Source organism: Ammodytes marinus (genome assembly GCF_949987685.1).
Source record: "Ammodytes marinus genome assembly, chromosome: 6".
NCBI lineage: Eukaryota > Metazoa > Chordata > Actinopteri > Uranoscopiformes > Ammodytidae > Ammodytes > Ammodytes marinus.
In genome coordinates, this window is record NC_137235.1 from 30,047,919 (window position 1) to 30,063,708 (window position 15,790).

Below are 15,790 nucleotides of genomic sequence, written 5' to 3' on the forward strand. Positions count from 1 at the left end.
GTTCGTGGATTCGTACGATGTGACGTAGTTTTGGAGGCGTTGGCCGGTCGGACTCATAGGTCGGACGGTGTCACTGTACATACAGTCAACCTGAGAAGATCACCTCCTTTAAAAGATAATCTTTCAGCGAACAGGATTAGATCGCGTCCGATACTTTGTATTCGTACTACCCACAGACTGTATCAAAGAAGGTACCTCCACCTAGTGATTATTTACTAAACACGTCGAAATGATAAAAAACGGTCACCACGCAACCAACGACGAAGCCGGCAGCGGTATGCCGGGTGCCTCAACGTGCAGCCCGGAGAAAAGAAAGCGTGGAGTCGTCCGGTTGTGGTGTGACGGATGGTAAGACTCTGTGCCCGCAGTGCTGGCTTATTCAACTCCGTTTTCACAGTTTGTTGTCCCCTACACGGTCATTATGGAAAACCTATCAGGAACCATTGGTAGGCTGTTGTGCTAATGCTAGCTAGCTGCTTACTATTAGCAGTTACTAACTTATAATAACCACATACATAGCTACTGCTAGCTATAGTGTAGTCTGGTTGTGCTAGTAACGAGTAATTTAGTAACAGGAGTTTAACCATTTTCCTAGTAAAGGTATTATTTTTGTCAGTGTTTGACTGGTGAGCCCCAATAGTTCTTACGTAGGTTGGGGTTGTAAAATATATTTTGAATGGTTAAAGTGAGTGTATAAGACCATTCAGACATAAGTACAACTATGGTTTCTTACGGCAACGTATTAGAAACTTACTAAGCTTTCAAAACATTTAAATTCTTCTGTGAACACTCCAAGCTTGTCTAATATAAAGTTTTGACAGTGTTTATTATTAAGGTTGGGTTGGTTATTAATGTTGACTTGGTACTTAGAAATGATCTGATGATGATAAGGGACATGTTTCTACTCTAGAACCTGTGGGACTTGGTTGTGATAATGCTACATACTGTCTAAACACTGTTGTGCTCTGAGGGAAAGTCAGACCATGAGCCTCACATCACGTGATTTTGCTGCAGCTGAAGACGAGGAGACAACCGACTCCTGTGTGCAATGCTATCTGTCCTGGCCCCACTCTGTGCACAGGGATGTGCTGGCTAGTAGCTAGTAGTTTGGCCTGGCCTAACTCGGTGCTGTTTATAAATAACTAACATGCTAAACATGGTGTTCATTGTGACGCAGGCGCAATATGCTTGTAAGGTTCCCTGTCTTTTTGGCCCGGGCAGGGGGTCAGGGGAAAGTGGTGAGACATAGTATATGCTTGATGACAGATTAAATATTATAAGGCAAGTGTATCAAGAGAGAAGAGGAGCATGTGTGTGTGTGTGTGTGTGTGTGCATTAATAATAACAACTTTATAAAAATAGAGTTGTTTACACTGATGGTCTGGTTTGCTGTTACAGATCATCTACAGTATGATCATCAGTGGGAACATTTGACTGTTATATAAAGATGTAAAAAGTTCCTCTTAGTCACTTTAACTTTCTACAGATATGCAGCATGTGTACATTTGGACCATTGAAGGCTGCAAAATACATTTTGTTAGCACTTTGACTCTGTAGAATTCAATTATATAGCTCAATTCGTTTTTTTGACGGTTGTCAAGTTTTTAAACAGACCAGGAGTCAGGAAGACACCTAACTGTATCTGCGTTGTCTCTCCTTGAGCTATGTAACTGTCATAAAGGTGTTACTGAGGGCTGCCACGCAATCAAAGGGCAAACCCTGATCTGTGTGTATACACCACCACTCTGACTGAATTTTTTATTTTCTTTTGCAACTGAGTGCATTCTGTTTAAGTGTTCCTGAGCAGGGCAGGGTGAGGGATGTTGGGGGATAACTGTCAAGGGAATTCAGACTAGTAGCAGCATGTGGGTAATGTCATCATAGAGAGGTTTGCCCACTGCAAACACAGTGGCATATGAGGTATTTTATTTCAGTAAACTTACTTTGTCGACTCTCCCTGAGATTTCTTTAAAAAAAAATGTAATCCCGCTAAAGGGTTTTTTACTGGGAGTTTTCTTCTCAGCCGAGCTAAGGGTGTAAGGGCAGGGTGTCATATATGTATCATATTGTATGAAATGTGAAGCCCACTGAGGCAAATGTCTATTTGTGATATTGGGCTATACAAATACAACTGATTTGATATGATTTATGTATGCGGTCTGGTGGGTTGGTAAAATACTTAGTGGTTAAACAGAGGCCAAAAGGTAGGATCATTTCAAATGTAAATCAAAAGGGGACTGGTTTGTTTACCTGGGTTTATCAAAGGAAAGTGACTCTACATACTTATTTTCCACTCCCTCAAAACCTCTACAAACAATAGTTCCAATTAGCCAATAGGAATGTGTAATATGAACCCACCACTACTATTGCTAATAGATCATTTCAAACATTGTTTATCTATTTATATACCCCGGCCTATCACCCAGCAGCTGCTGTTGTGAAGGTGCTCTTGTTTGTTTTGATTGTTTTTGAAGCTGTAGTAATGCATAGCTTTGGAGGGGTGCTAAACCAAAAGATGAATGAATGCCTATTATTATTATTATTTTATATTTTCATCACAACATGAAGAACAAACTAAACAAAAAAAATGTAACTATAGATTACATTATTATTTTTTTCGTTGAAATTAGACTTTGGATGTGTTGCAAGGTAAGAGGAGGAGAGCTGGCACGCCGGTACAAAACATTCCATACACGTTAGTTATTGAATGGCAGAGTAACTCTACCTTTCTCCCAGTGACCTTTATTATTCTCACTCCCTATGTTAAATGGTCCATCAGTCCGTGTTTTGGTTAGCACTTCATCACTAAGAACTGTATTCACATGTAATGGGGCAATGTGCATTTAACATATTAACAACAGCACTCTATCCCTATAACACCTTACATTTCTATGCCAAATACTAGCAAAGTGCACTTTGACTTACCAACTAGTAAGCACCGTGTTGTTGCCGGTGTTCAAATGAACGTCTGTCTGTTTGTTTGGTTTTGTCCCTGGCTTTACTCTTGTGAAGTATGTTTTGATGAAGCAATCATGCACAGTGCCCAAGCCAAATTTACCCACGGCCACGGGGACAATAAAGTTGAACCTTTAAACTGTTTATTTGAGATAGAAAGCTTTTTCACAGCTAAGGCCCACACACCTTGAGGTCAGGTCGCCATAACAAGAGAATAAAATGAAGATATGATCATGTTAAGAAATAAAGAAGACAGAATTGGCCAGTCAAAGCTTAATTCCTTCAGAGGTGGCTTTGAGAGACGTTTAAAAGACAATACATTTCTATTTGTTAACGGCTCTGATTGTTGTCTTTGTTTGTGTGTGTGTTTGTGTTTTGTCCTGTGTTGTGTGAGTGCTTACAGGTCCTATTGTTTTCCATGCAGATGACGTTGTTGTCTCTTCTTTCCGTCTCCACAGTTACGACATGGTGCATTACGGTCACTCCAACCAGCTGCGGCAGGCCAAAGGCATGGGAGAATACCTCATTGTTGGAGTGCATACCGATGGTAAGGCTGGTAGCACACATAAACACAAACATTAGGGTATGGGTATTTCTGCCAAACATTAAAAAAAAGGGAAAACAATTTGACTTTTTATTTAATTTTCTGGAAGCTGATTCGTCAACATGCAGTAAAACACAGAAACACAATTGTCAACCTTCTACAGTGTGTTACATAGTTGTGGATGATAAATACAAATACATGATAATATCATTTTGAAGAATTAGCTCTACACAATAATAAGTTCATGTCAGGGAAAAACTGGATCGTGTAGTTGTGTTACTAATCAGTTGGACTCCGGTCTTTGAACGAAGACGTTGGCACTTTTTTCTCTTTTCTTTTTTTAGATATTTTAACCTTTATTTGACAGTTTGAAGTAGATAGTGACAGAGTGGAAATGGGGGAGAGAGAGGGGGGATGACATGCAGTAAAGGTCCATGGGATCGGACTCGAACCCTCGGGCCCTAGCACAAATTTTTTATTTTTTTTTAAGATAATTTTTTGGGCATTTTCAAGCTTTATTAGATAGTACAGAGTTGAAATGGGGAGACAGAGAGAGAGGGGGGATGACATGCAGTAAAGGTCCATGGTTCAGATTCGAACCCGCGACCACTGCAACGAAGGCCGGAGCCTAATATGGTACGCGCTCTATCCACTACCCCACCGGAGCGCCCCTAGCACAACATTTTTAACATTCCTATCACTTCTGTTATGTTATCATGCTGTTGTAAACGCACATTAAAACAACCGTGGCCCATCACTATTGTAAGTAACGTGAGCAGCTGTAATCACGCTTGTGAAGCAGAACTGATCTGATCAGAGCGTTAAGGTTTATCAGGCTGCCGTAGAGAGAAAGTCTCTGTCTCTTCCAGCTCTGGCAGTCCTTCACGCAGCACATTATATCATAAAATATGGTGGTCAGATGTTTGCTCAAATTCAGGTGCCAAAGTGATCACAAGCAGCAGATGTCAAACTCCTCAAAGAGGACATACTCAGGGTTCAACATAACTTTTTTTTCCTACTGGCCCGCCGGGCCAGTGGATCCGAGTTTTACTGGCCCCTTGTATATTTTCACTGGCCCTGCACACACTTTTTTTTTCTTCATAATTTAGTGTCAATAATTATAATACCTGTATTAGAAAAATAAAGAAAGATAACCAGATCTAAAGGGAATATCTATACTGTAACAGTATAGATATCCCCTTTAGATTTGGTTATTTTTCTTTTAGTTAATTATATGAAATGTTGATATTGCTCATACACATAATATAAAACCAGGCAAACATATTGAATTAGAAGCCTACAACTGAAAGTATGTTGAAAGAGTCGGCCAGTATTTCACAGTCCAGTAGTTTGATGGTTGTTTTTATTCTTGAATTTGGGCCGTTTAATGAATAGTTCACCTGCAGAAGTCATGTTCAAACATAAAAAAAAAATAAGAGATGAAGGTCTGATCATTCTTTGTGTTGTGGTAGGCTGTTTTTATTACTTTCTCTATATGCATTAGGGATGTGAATGTGTCGACCGAATGACCGGTTTTCCACTTGCGCTCAAGTTGACTTTAAAAATAGAATAGAAATCCGAAAATCAGTGGGTTATGCTGTTTTTTTTAATGGGAGATTTCACCGTGTATGTGAGTTCACGTCTGGTCGTGAGCGCGCTGCAGGAGTGTCACTTCTCCATGAAGTGTCAGCTTCACATATAAGAGTCCGGTGTGGGACCATTTTTTCAAACTATTGATAAAAAACAATGCAGTGCAAAATATGCAGCATAAGTTAAACGCTCGTCTAAGACTATTACGTTAAATCACCTTAGAAACACACAATGCCTTCGTCCGATCACAGCAGCGTTTCACCGTGTGATCTCGCCAGCGAGTGAGCCGCCGCGCAGATGAACTGTGGTTTGTGGCTAAAATAATAACCGGGGATATTCTCCCCGTTAGCGATTTCAATGGGAAAGACTTCCGCGATCTGATTGAATGTCTCGAGCCTGAAAACACAGTGCCAAACTGTACAGTGAGCGGAATCCCTCCGTTCGTTTCTGTCTACAACCGACACAATCACCGGAGACGCATTCACAGCGTTTAAATTACGCCTCTCATTTGTATTACCATCGGGGCTTGGATGCAAATACTGTAACATTACGGCGGCAGATAAAGGAAAAGCGCAGTTATCATTTTCTGCACCTCAACCTCTGCTGTGGGAAGAAAGAAAGGGGGCAGAGTAAGTCGATTGATTTGTCGACTCGCAGGGGGACGGTAGGCAGCTCTGCCAACGGAGCGAGAGTGCAACCGCTTGTTGATCCGCCTGTCAAAACGCCCACGCATCGGTTGTCCACTGGCCTTTCATTAAAAAATATATTTTATATTAGGTTTATTATATTGAGTCTTAAATAAACACTGCTTTCATTACGACTCTCAACGCGCATTTCAATGAACCATGAATCATGATGTAGTCTACAAAAAGATACTGAACTGTGATTGGCCAGTCACTGGCCCGGGCGGGACAGTGACTGGCCAATCAACTTGCCCTGCATATGATTTTACTGGCCCCGGGCCATCGGGCTATACGTTATGTCGAACCCTGATACTGTGTTATACACACTTTCAGGTTCTTTGCTTTTGATGTTGGTCTCATGTCTAGAGCAGCTAGACATGGTTGACCGCACAGTAACACTTTGTAGGTCTTAAGGGAACCTGTCCCTCTCCTCTGGGCATTTTCAGCCATCTCTCTAAACTGTCTGTGTAAACCTGCTGAATCAGCACGTTCAGAGTGGTGCAGAGAGCCAACCAGAACAGCATGCAGGGCTTAGTCCAAATGCGTGTACCTCATTATTTTACGTGGTGAGACGTATCTGACATTGTAACAACATTTATAGGTCAGAAAAGACGGACAAGCTTAATAGTTCCCATTTAACTTGACACATTTGCAGTGTGGACAGGAAGTTAAAAGACAAAATAACCGCAAGGCTTTCTTGCTGCTGTAATGCAATACTAAAGGCAAGGCAAATGTATTTGGAAAGCACCTCTGAACAACAACGTAATTGCAAAGTGCAATGTAAAACGCTGTGTTGTAATAAATAAACCTCACAATGATTTATTTGTTCCATGAAACCTCATTAAATGTGTTTTTTTTTTGCTACTGAAAAAGCATGCCACCGCCTGCATTGTAGTAAAGCAAGAAGCATGACTTCAAGGTCACTGCAGATCTTTGCCAATGTGCCAATTATTAACAATAGATCACCTCTTCCTTCTGTCAAAGCGGAGATCTCCAAGCACAAGGGTCCTCCGGTCTTCACTCAGGAAGAGCGCTACAAGATGGTGCGGGCCATCAAGTGGGTGGACGAGATAGTGGAGGACGCCCCGTACGTCACCACCGTGGAGACTCTGGACAAGTACAACTGTGACTACTGTGTGCACGGAGGTGAGCCGGTGGAGGGATGCTCCATGACCATCCTGACACACTTGGTCGCATGAATAAGAGCTGGGAGTTTGAAACGAAGCTGGACCAGTGCTTCCAGACCATGGACCCGTAACCATGTCATTGTTCATGTGTTTTCTCCCAGACGACATCACGCTGACGGTGGACGGGAAGGACACGTATGAAGAGGTGAAGCGCGAAGGCCGCTACAAAGAATGCAGACGCACACAGGGCGTTTCAACCACGGACCTGGTGGGACGAATGCTCCTCATGACAAAGACCCATCACAGCAACATGGTGAGTGTACGCTGGGTTTATTTAAAGGAATACTTCACCCATACAGAACCGGCGTTCTATCATTATAAAATCACTATTATAATATAATGAATGAGGTTTTTCTTCCCTCAGTCTTCCCTTGTCCCAGCTGTGCTGTTAATCCTAACCCTACATTTTACCATGTGTGATGTCACGCATGGGAAAATGTAAGGTTAGACAGTGAGACCATAAAACACTATTTCTGCCTTTTCTCAGGCTAGGATGAACCGATTTCTAAAATGTTTGAACATTTATACTTAATAGGATCTCAGAGTTCAATACAGCTCATATTCCCACCGGTGAAGTATGTCTTTAACTCAAAGGCTTCACAGGAGTAGCTTTTGATTTTAATGTTCAGGGTCCAATTTGGAACTGTGCTTATATTAATAGTGAAAAGACGTCATCGAGTACTTAGAGTTACAAGGTCCATTGTTACGAACTCACTCGACTGCAGCAGGAGACGTCCTCTGTTAGTAAGGCAACTCGCATGCCAGAGATCCATTTAGAGTAGACATTTTTTAAATTAGTTTGACACTTTGAAAGAGGCTATATAGAAAATAACTATATTGACAGTCACGTCATTTTCATTGCAGTCATTCCACATCGCTAATCGCTTAATGTCTTATCTTTTATCTTGGTTTTTCTCTGATTTTACTATCTCTATAAGTGCAATTTCTAATGTCTAATCTTGATGTATTTTATGCCTCTGTTAAGCAATTTGAATGGCCATTGTGTCTGAACTGGGCTGTATAAATAAACTTGCCTTGCCTTCCCTTATATTCTTTATCTACTTTTTGATACTGTGCCAGCGGGCTTCGCCTGTGCTTATAAAGATAGCCCTGAGGTGTGGTTACATTCTTTAAGGATGTGCAGGCCATCTACTGTGGCTATGTGCGTAGGCTTCATAGCTATTCTAACCCCTTCAAATACACCTGTAACTCCTCCATTCAGTGACTCATCGTGTATACCAGGGCCGGACTGGGACAATCATTCAGTCGGAAATATAGCATGAAATAAAGCCCCAGCCAGGCCACTTTTTAAGCAGGTTGCCTTTATACAGTGTATTCCCCGAATCAGGTGGTCTCCCCCGCTCGTGGCACAAACACTGCTGTGTGAGGATATGTACTTTCTTGCGTCCACTTTTATGTCGGATTGCTTCTTTTTTATTTCGACCACAGTCCGACATTCTGAGGCTGCAGCATTAACAGAGATTGCCACACGCTGACACTCTTGACGCCTTTACGCGCACACTGTGTCACCAAACTATATTTTGCCTCGTCGCAACATCCCCAAAGGGAACTTCGGCGTGGCCTCAGTGATCCACACCGTGTGGAGTCTATTTTTCCATTTCCCTTTCAGTCGGCGTTTGCCACGATCGCCTTCATGCACTCAGTAAATGACATTAATTTGTGGCGTTTCAATGACTATGTAAATATGGGCGTTACGTGAGCCCGCAAAGGCTGCGCCACATTTAGGATTGACTGTGATTTACAAAAGGAAACAGGCATTGGACATGCGTGAGCACTTTTTCATTAATCCGAATCTCTCTGTGCGCACGCAAAAATCCTACGAAAGCAACCTTCCAACGCAAATCCTACACACAGTTTGATAAACGAGGCCCCTGGTGTGTACTCATTATTTAGTGTATGCGCAGTATTGTATTTGTTTGTATTTGGTGTTGTTGGGTCTAATCTTTTCCTCTTGGATCATTTCTGCAGGATAACCCAGATTACCTGCAGCATACAGACAACTTTGGAAAAGTGAGTAGCATGTTTTTTTAAACTTTCAAACCTTGTCCCGTGAATGAATCAGGATTATAGAACATATCTGTAAGCAGTGGAACATCTTGGACAAGGGCCTTTCTTCCATTACCTCAGTTACATCTGTGTTCCTCTGGTGGTGTTCCAGGGTCCTAAAGGTCACAGTCCCTGGACAGGAGTGTCTCAGTTCCTCCAGACGTCACAGAAGATCATCCAGTTTGCCTCAGGGAAGGAGCCTCAGCCTGGAGACACTATCATCTACGTGGCTGGGGCTTTCGACCTCTTTCGTATCTTTTATCATGAAGAAATACCCCGAGATGAGTTCTAAAAAAGGCCTTAGAAATCATTTATGTGCTGCTTGTAGTAGTTGTTGTTGTTGTTGTTGTTGTTGTTGTTGTTGTTGTTGTTGCCTTGACCACACATTCTCTGTCAGACATTGGCCATGTGGATTTCTTAGAGATGGTTTATAAGCAGGCGGAGAGGCCCTACGTCATTGTAGGTCTGCACTTTGACCAGGTAACCCTAACAACAGGCATGTACTCTCTCAATCACACACACAGACACACACACACACACACACACACCTCGGCAAAACATTCACGAAAGGGGGAGAAATGCAGCTTTGCCTGCTGTGTCAGCAGTCACAAGAGAGACATGTGGAACAAGTTAAAGCGAGAGCGGCTACGACTTTCATGGTTTGACAAAGAAGAAAGCCCTCATCCACTGTTACTTTTAAACTTGCTGTGTGCACTCCTTTTGATTCCAGTGTTTTGGCTTAAAAAGCTAAAAGTCCAAAATGTTAAAAGTGAATGATCTCCTCATTGTCTTGTCAGGAAGTCAACCGATACAAGGGGAAGAACTATCCAATCATGAACATCCACGAGAGAACTCTGAGTGTACTGGCCTGTCGGGTGAGTCCACTCACACACACAGACACACACACACGCACACACACACACACACACACACACACACACACACACACACACACACACACACACACACACACACACACACTCTTCCTCTCAATGTTCAGCCCAGTGCGATGTAGCTACAGTATGTGCTGAGTTCTCACGGCGCTGCAGGCTGACCTCGGGCCCCGTTCCCTCCTTCCCCGCTGGTCAGATATCAGCCTAGAGAACAATGAGTCTTTGTGCCCCCATCTGCACTGTGCGTGTCTGTGCTCAAGATAACGTATGGGCCGGTAAGGCGCCCCCCTCCCGGGCCGGGCCCAGCAGCAGACCCGGGTTCGATTCCCGCCCGCGGTCGTTCTCTGCATGTCACTCCCCTCTCTGCCCCATTTCACCTCTGTCTCTCTGCACTATCAATAAAGCATAAAAATGCCCAAACAATATCTTAAAAAATATATATATATAACGTATGGGCTCATAACACAAACCAAACATGTTATACACAATGCGAAAACCGCTAAATTGCTGTGCATCAGTTCTACAGATGACGACGTACAGAATCAACCAGAATTTAAACAACAAACAGTGAAAACCCTTGTTTCCAAATGATGCTCATCAGTTGTACTTTGACATTTAAGTATATAGTACAGGGAATATAAAGAAAATCTACGAAGGTCCGGGCCACTTTGCGAAAAATAACACATTTATCAGGACATGTAGCTGCTCTGATGTTTAGTTTCATAGTGTCGTCGTAAATTGTAATCCTTCTTCACAGCAAAACACTTTCCTTGCAAATTAAACAGACACATTTCCCCTCAGAGCCGGCCCAAGCCTTCATGGGGCCCTAAGCAGAATTTGTTTAGGGGGGCCCTCTCCAATGTTAGGACTGCCCAAATCATTGACTATTGTTAAATGCCATTCAGACACCCAGTGTTTTCTGCTATTGCCTCCAATGTCCAGCTGGGTGAAAATGGTAGCCAGCCCGAGATCCTGATTCTCCTAGAGGGGTCCGGGGGTATGCCCCCCCCCCCCCCCCCCCCCGGGAGATTTATTTAACTTTTTAAAGTGAAATGCATTCATCTGATGCACTTTGAGAGGAAAATTAAGAGGCTTAATCTGAAGAATTTTGTATGAAAAAATAATTTGGAGACACTGTGTCAGATGAATAAGAAGCTATTGAAGAAGCACACATGGATAAAAAAAAACACATTATGTTTTTAAAATCGGCCGCGGGCCAATAAAAAGCGGGCATGGGCTGTTAGTTTGGACACCCCTGATATAGTATTTACACTGATCGAAACATTTGAAAATGTCATTAAGTAAATTACGACTAACAACCAGTTTTTTTCTCTCTCTTGCCTGTCTATCCATAGTACGTATCAGAGGTGGTTATAGGGGCGCCCTATGCAGTGGGAAAAGACCTGCTGGATCACTTTAAGGTGAGTGTAACATTACGTCTGATGTTTTTTTTTTTTTTTTTTTAGTTTTTAAACTCAATGATTCCTTCACTTTGAGAACTCAACAGAGTCCTGGCAAGTCAATACTCAGCAAACTTTGAGTTTCAAAACAAACTAGGATTCAAAACTAGTTTCAACTCACAACATCGTGAAGGGACTACATTAAAAAGGATTACTAAACCTCTTTGGGCCAGGACAATAGGTCACTGTTTGCTGCTGCATTCATAAATGTCTCCCCTAAGATAATTGACTTACCTTGTACATTACACAAAGCGCCTAATACTCAATCATGTGGTGCCCCCTTGTGGGCAGTTGATGCATCAAAAGAAAATATCCCTGCGTTCCAATCCCCATACTTCCATACTATTTAGTATACCAGAAAAAGATTTAGGATGTTCCAATACATGCATGACAATTGTAGTATGCTGAAAATACATAAATGTCCCACTAACTCCAATAGCATTTTGGAGTATTCGTCTTTATTCTTGACATTTCTCGATATAATAAAAAAAAATCTTCCTTATCTGATTTTTTTTTTCTCTCCTGTGGCCCTAAAACTCTTCTGTACTTTAGTATGTTGTGTGGCAAAAAGAAAAAGTATGTGATTTGGAACGCAGGGTAAGTGTGTTTGTGTTACTGTGCAGGTGGACCTGGTGTGTCATGGCAAGACGGAGGTGTTTCCAGACAAGGATGAGTCGGACCCCTACGCTGTGAGTACATAGTTCTCTTTTTACTGGTCAAAGCGCACTATCCCCTCCATGATTGTAGTCCATTTATATGGTATATGTTTACATTTGAGATGACTTGGAGGTCCAAATATGCAGTTGGTCCACGCAAGCCACAGTGTTAATGTGATTTTGGCTTTTGTTAGTTTTTTTAAAGTGTTTAGTACCAGCAAGAATGTGTTGGTCACTGTTCTGAAGCCTTTACCTAGTATCTTCTTATAATGGGACGCCTCATCACACAGAGCAATATGCAGCGCAGAAATAATACACAGGGGAGAAAAAAAGGTTCAAGGTATTTCAAAAGTAATTCTTGCTTTTTCACATGGCGCAGTTCTAGAGTAGACCTCATCAGTCACACTGAATGACAGGGTGGAACTTGTGTTTTGTCTCCTGCTCTCAGGAAGCGAAGAAGAGGGGGATTTTCAGGACCATCGACAGTAGGAACTATCTCACCACTGATGACATCGTCCAGAGGATCATCGCTAACAGGTCCGGGACCCTGTGTTCTTTATGGAGCCTGTGTTCTCTTGTCTTCTGATCCTCTTCATCTGCATTTCATTTATCTCTGTCTTGATCATGTTTAAAGGAGGAGTCAGCCACTTTGGAGAATGCTTGTGGTCAAAATCACTTTTTGTCAAACTCAGTGAATATCTCGATCCGCTTCCATGTGTGCACTGAAATCAATCTGGTGGTACATGCCCGTTTACAAAGAGTATGCTGTGTATTGCCACTATTTATTTTTTTTCACAGATTTTGGCAAAAAAGTGATTTTAACAACAGTCCACCTACCTTGGAAATCCAGACTCACTGCTAGCAAATTTCTATTTGCGCAGCAGCTTATGCACGAACCATTGGAGCTCATTAACTATCTCGGAAAATTCCGAGCTACCAATCAAATTGTACTATCTGATATGGGCGGGGTAACCGTGTAACGACAGTGCTGCGCACGCGTGGTCAAAATCGTGATATTATGGAACAAAGATGGCTGCGGATACATTGTTTGAAACGGCTTTGGCCTCGACACTTAACAATTTGGACCAAGCTTTTTCTTTCAAAAACGAACAGAAGGCTCTCAAACCTTTCTTTAGCAAGAAATATGTATTTGCTGTTTTGCCGACCGACTACGAATAATCAGAGCAATGAACAAGGTGACATGTTCAGCCCTGTTCTTTTAGCGACCAGAGGGGCTAACTGGCTAATTGAACCTTTGCCGTCGTAGTGCTATCCAATATAGTGTAGTGGTATTTTGAAATGCCATGCGTTGGTGCCGCCCCTTGAGTTGGGACAGTCTATTGCTCATCTCCAGACCCTACAGCCTTCTAGATGTGGGTCTGGATTTCCAGGCTAGAGTCCACCTTTTAACTCTGAACAATTTCCCTGTGATTTTAGCTAAGTATATTTTTTGTCATTCTGCTTATTTCCCAGGCTGCAGTATGAAGCCAGAAACCAAAAGAAGGAAGCCAAAGAGATGGCGGTGATCGAGGCTATGAAGAGGAGAGAGCAGCAGGTGGAGGAGGGTGGTGCTGCAGCCCAGGCCACTCACTAGGGGACACCTTGGACTGATCTACTCATCCTCCTGGTACACTCAGCTTTAAGGAGGGTGGAACTCAGCCAAACCCAGACCCAAAGTTGTCCTAAACTTGGACCTGGCTGGGTGAAACAACCACTGCTGCTGGTGCTAGCTTCTCCCAGTCTTCTCTCTCAGTCATCTACAGCGTTTTGCTCCCTCTCAGTGGGATTTAGAATAGATCTGCTTCCACAAAGAACACAAAACGCCTAGCACATTACCCACGATTTCACCTGCAAGCTTCCACTCGTCCTCCCCAGAAAAATACTTCAATCTTCTGTCACACATTGTGTCACACCACATATTCCTATTTAGGTGTAGCGGTGTTATGTTAACTTTTTAAATAAGCCATAACTTATTGACAAACATGTTAACGTTGTCGTCGTGGTCAGTTTGTTTTTTTGATTTCTAACCATGTTAGTTTTTAATGATTTGAGTTCAACCTGAATGTGGTCTATTTTGAATACTCTTGGAAAGCGTAAATAATTTATGGTTTTTGTGTGTCTTGAAAAAACATTACTGCTATTTTAAATTAACTGTGAAGCAGTCTTTTGGTTTTACCTGTTGATTTTAATTACCGGTATTTGCGCTGTGTGTGTGTGTGTGTGTGTGTGTGTGCGTGTGTGTGTGTGAGAGAGACTTAAGAGACATTAATGAGTGAGCTGTGTGTGATAGTAGTGCCTCATTCCTGAAGCTATGACTAATTTAAGGGCTGTGACTTGCATCAAAAATGATAACCCTCCAGAGTGTCTCTATAGCATTCTGCAGAGTTAATCCTTCTTCCCTCAGTTTATGTTTAAGAAACTTAAATGTCCTATCTTCTCTTTCTTTATAAGACAATCAGAGAAATATTAATAATTGGAACCTCAATTTCATTGCTTCCACGAACTTACTGGAGATTGTAAAAGTTAACTGTCTGTTAACGACAGTGTGTGTGTGCGTGCGTGCGTGCGTGTGTGTTTCCGTAGGTTGGATGGTGGCAGGCTCAGAAATGTTATTAAAAAAAAGTTGCTAAATATTAGATGTTGGGGAAATTTCACAACCTCTCTATTACTGTATTGCAATGATGTAAATGTCCCTTTTAATAAATGAACTGCTCATATGGCCGAGTGTCACTTGATTTACAGCAGAGTGTGTAGCGTGTAGCGTGCATGGTATGATGACAGAGACCTTTGTGGGATCAGCACATATAGTGACGGTTGACTGACTCAGTGAAATGAGGCCACAGCCAGTTCAGGAACTGCTGAGCCCTGTCCCATTCACGCTGCTCTCTGGCTTGAACAAAAAGTGCACACTATCACTCCCCCGTTTAGAAACACAAAGAGGTATTAATCCTCCATACCCAGCTCCTGCATGAAGGACCCTACATCGCTTGGCCCAGGGACTTCTAACAGACCACTTTACATTACATCTAATTTAGCAGACGCTTTTATCCAAAGCGACTTACAACTGGAGCACACATTCATACACCGATAGTAGCAGCTGCACGCAGGGTGCTGGCTAACCATCAGGAGACATTTTAGGGTTCAGTGTCTTGCTCAGGGACGCTTGGACATGTGGCGGGGAGACTGGGGATCGAACCACCGACCCTATAGTTGCGGGTCCATCACCTTATCCACTTCGCAACATCTCACTCTCCACATACATTCGGTCCCATCAGTTTACTGTATATGAATTGCTTCACACTGCTCTGTGTTTTCAGTGAATGGGTTTTACACAGGGACATCAGGGCAGAAGCCCTATTGTGTTTGGACATTCAGCTGTCAGACTAATGATAGAAATGATTGTACTATATTGAAATCTAAATATTCTACTGGGGATAACCTTAGTGCAATGGTTACCAAACTTGGGTCAGACCCCCCACAAGGAGTCCTAAGAAGAGGATAAAGGGTCATCAGAGGAATAATGAGATATTCAGCATTTCTCCAATTTGTGCTTTCTTCTTCTAGGGAAATTATTTCAGCCTTCCAGGCCTCTAGAAACTCCTTTAAATAAAACAATAAAATCCCAGAAGAACTGAACACTCTTTGGTTGAATATTAACTCACAACTCATTTTTCATTGCAGTTGTATTACTTTGATAAACACTCTTTTCAGGACTGTGGGCGTGCATGGGCCGTGGGTTAGATGTGCTGGATGAG

The 15,790-nt window shown here is 42.3% G+C and overlaps 1 protein-coding gene across 1 annotated transcript; it reads left to right on the forward strand.

The window, feature by feature from the left end:
• Positions 1-29: 29 nt before the first annotated feature.
• pcyt2 (phosphate cytidylyltransferase 2, ethanolamine) lies at positions 30-14,743 on the forward strand. The gene is made up of 12 exons (XM_080028939.1): positions 30-348; positions 3,414-3,502; positions 6,757-6,918; positions 7,061-7,212; positions 8,949-8,990; positions 9,139-9,277; positions 9,424-9,506; positions 9,824-9,901; positions 11,275-11,340; positions 12,003-12,068; positions 12,484-12,572; positions 13,509-14,743. The coding sequence occupies exons 1-12, from the start codon at positions 230-232 to the stop codon at positions 13,627-13,629; spliced, it is 1,206 nt and encodes a 401-aa protein (XP_079885065.1). The 5' UTR covers positions 30-229; the 3' UTR covers positions 13,630-14,743.
• The last annotated feature ends 1,047 nt before the right edge of the window (positions 14,744-15,790 follow it).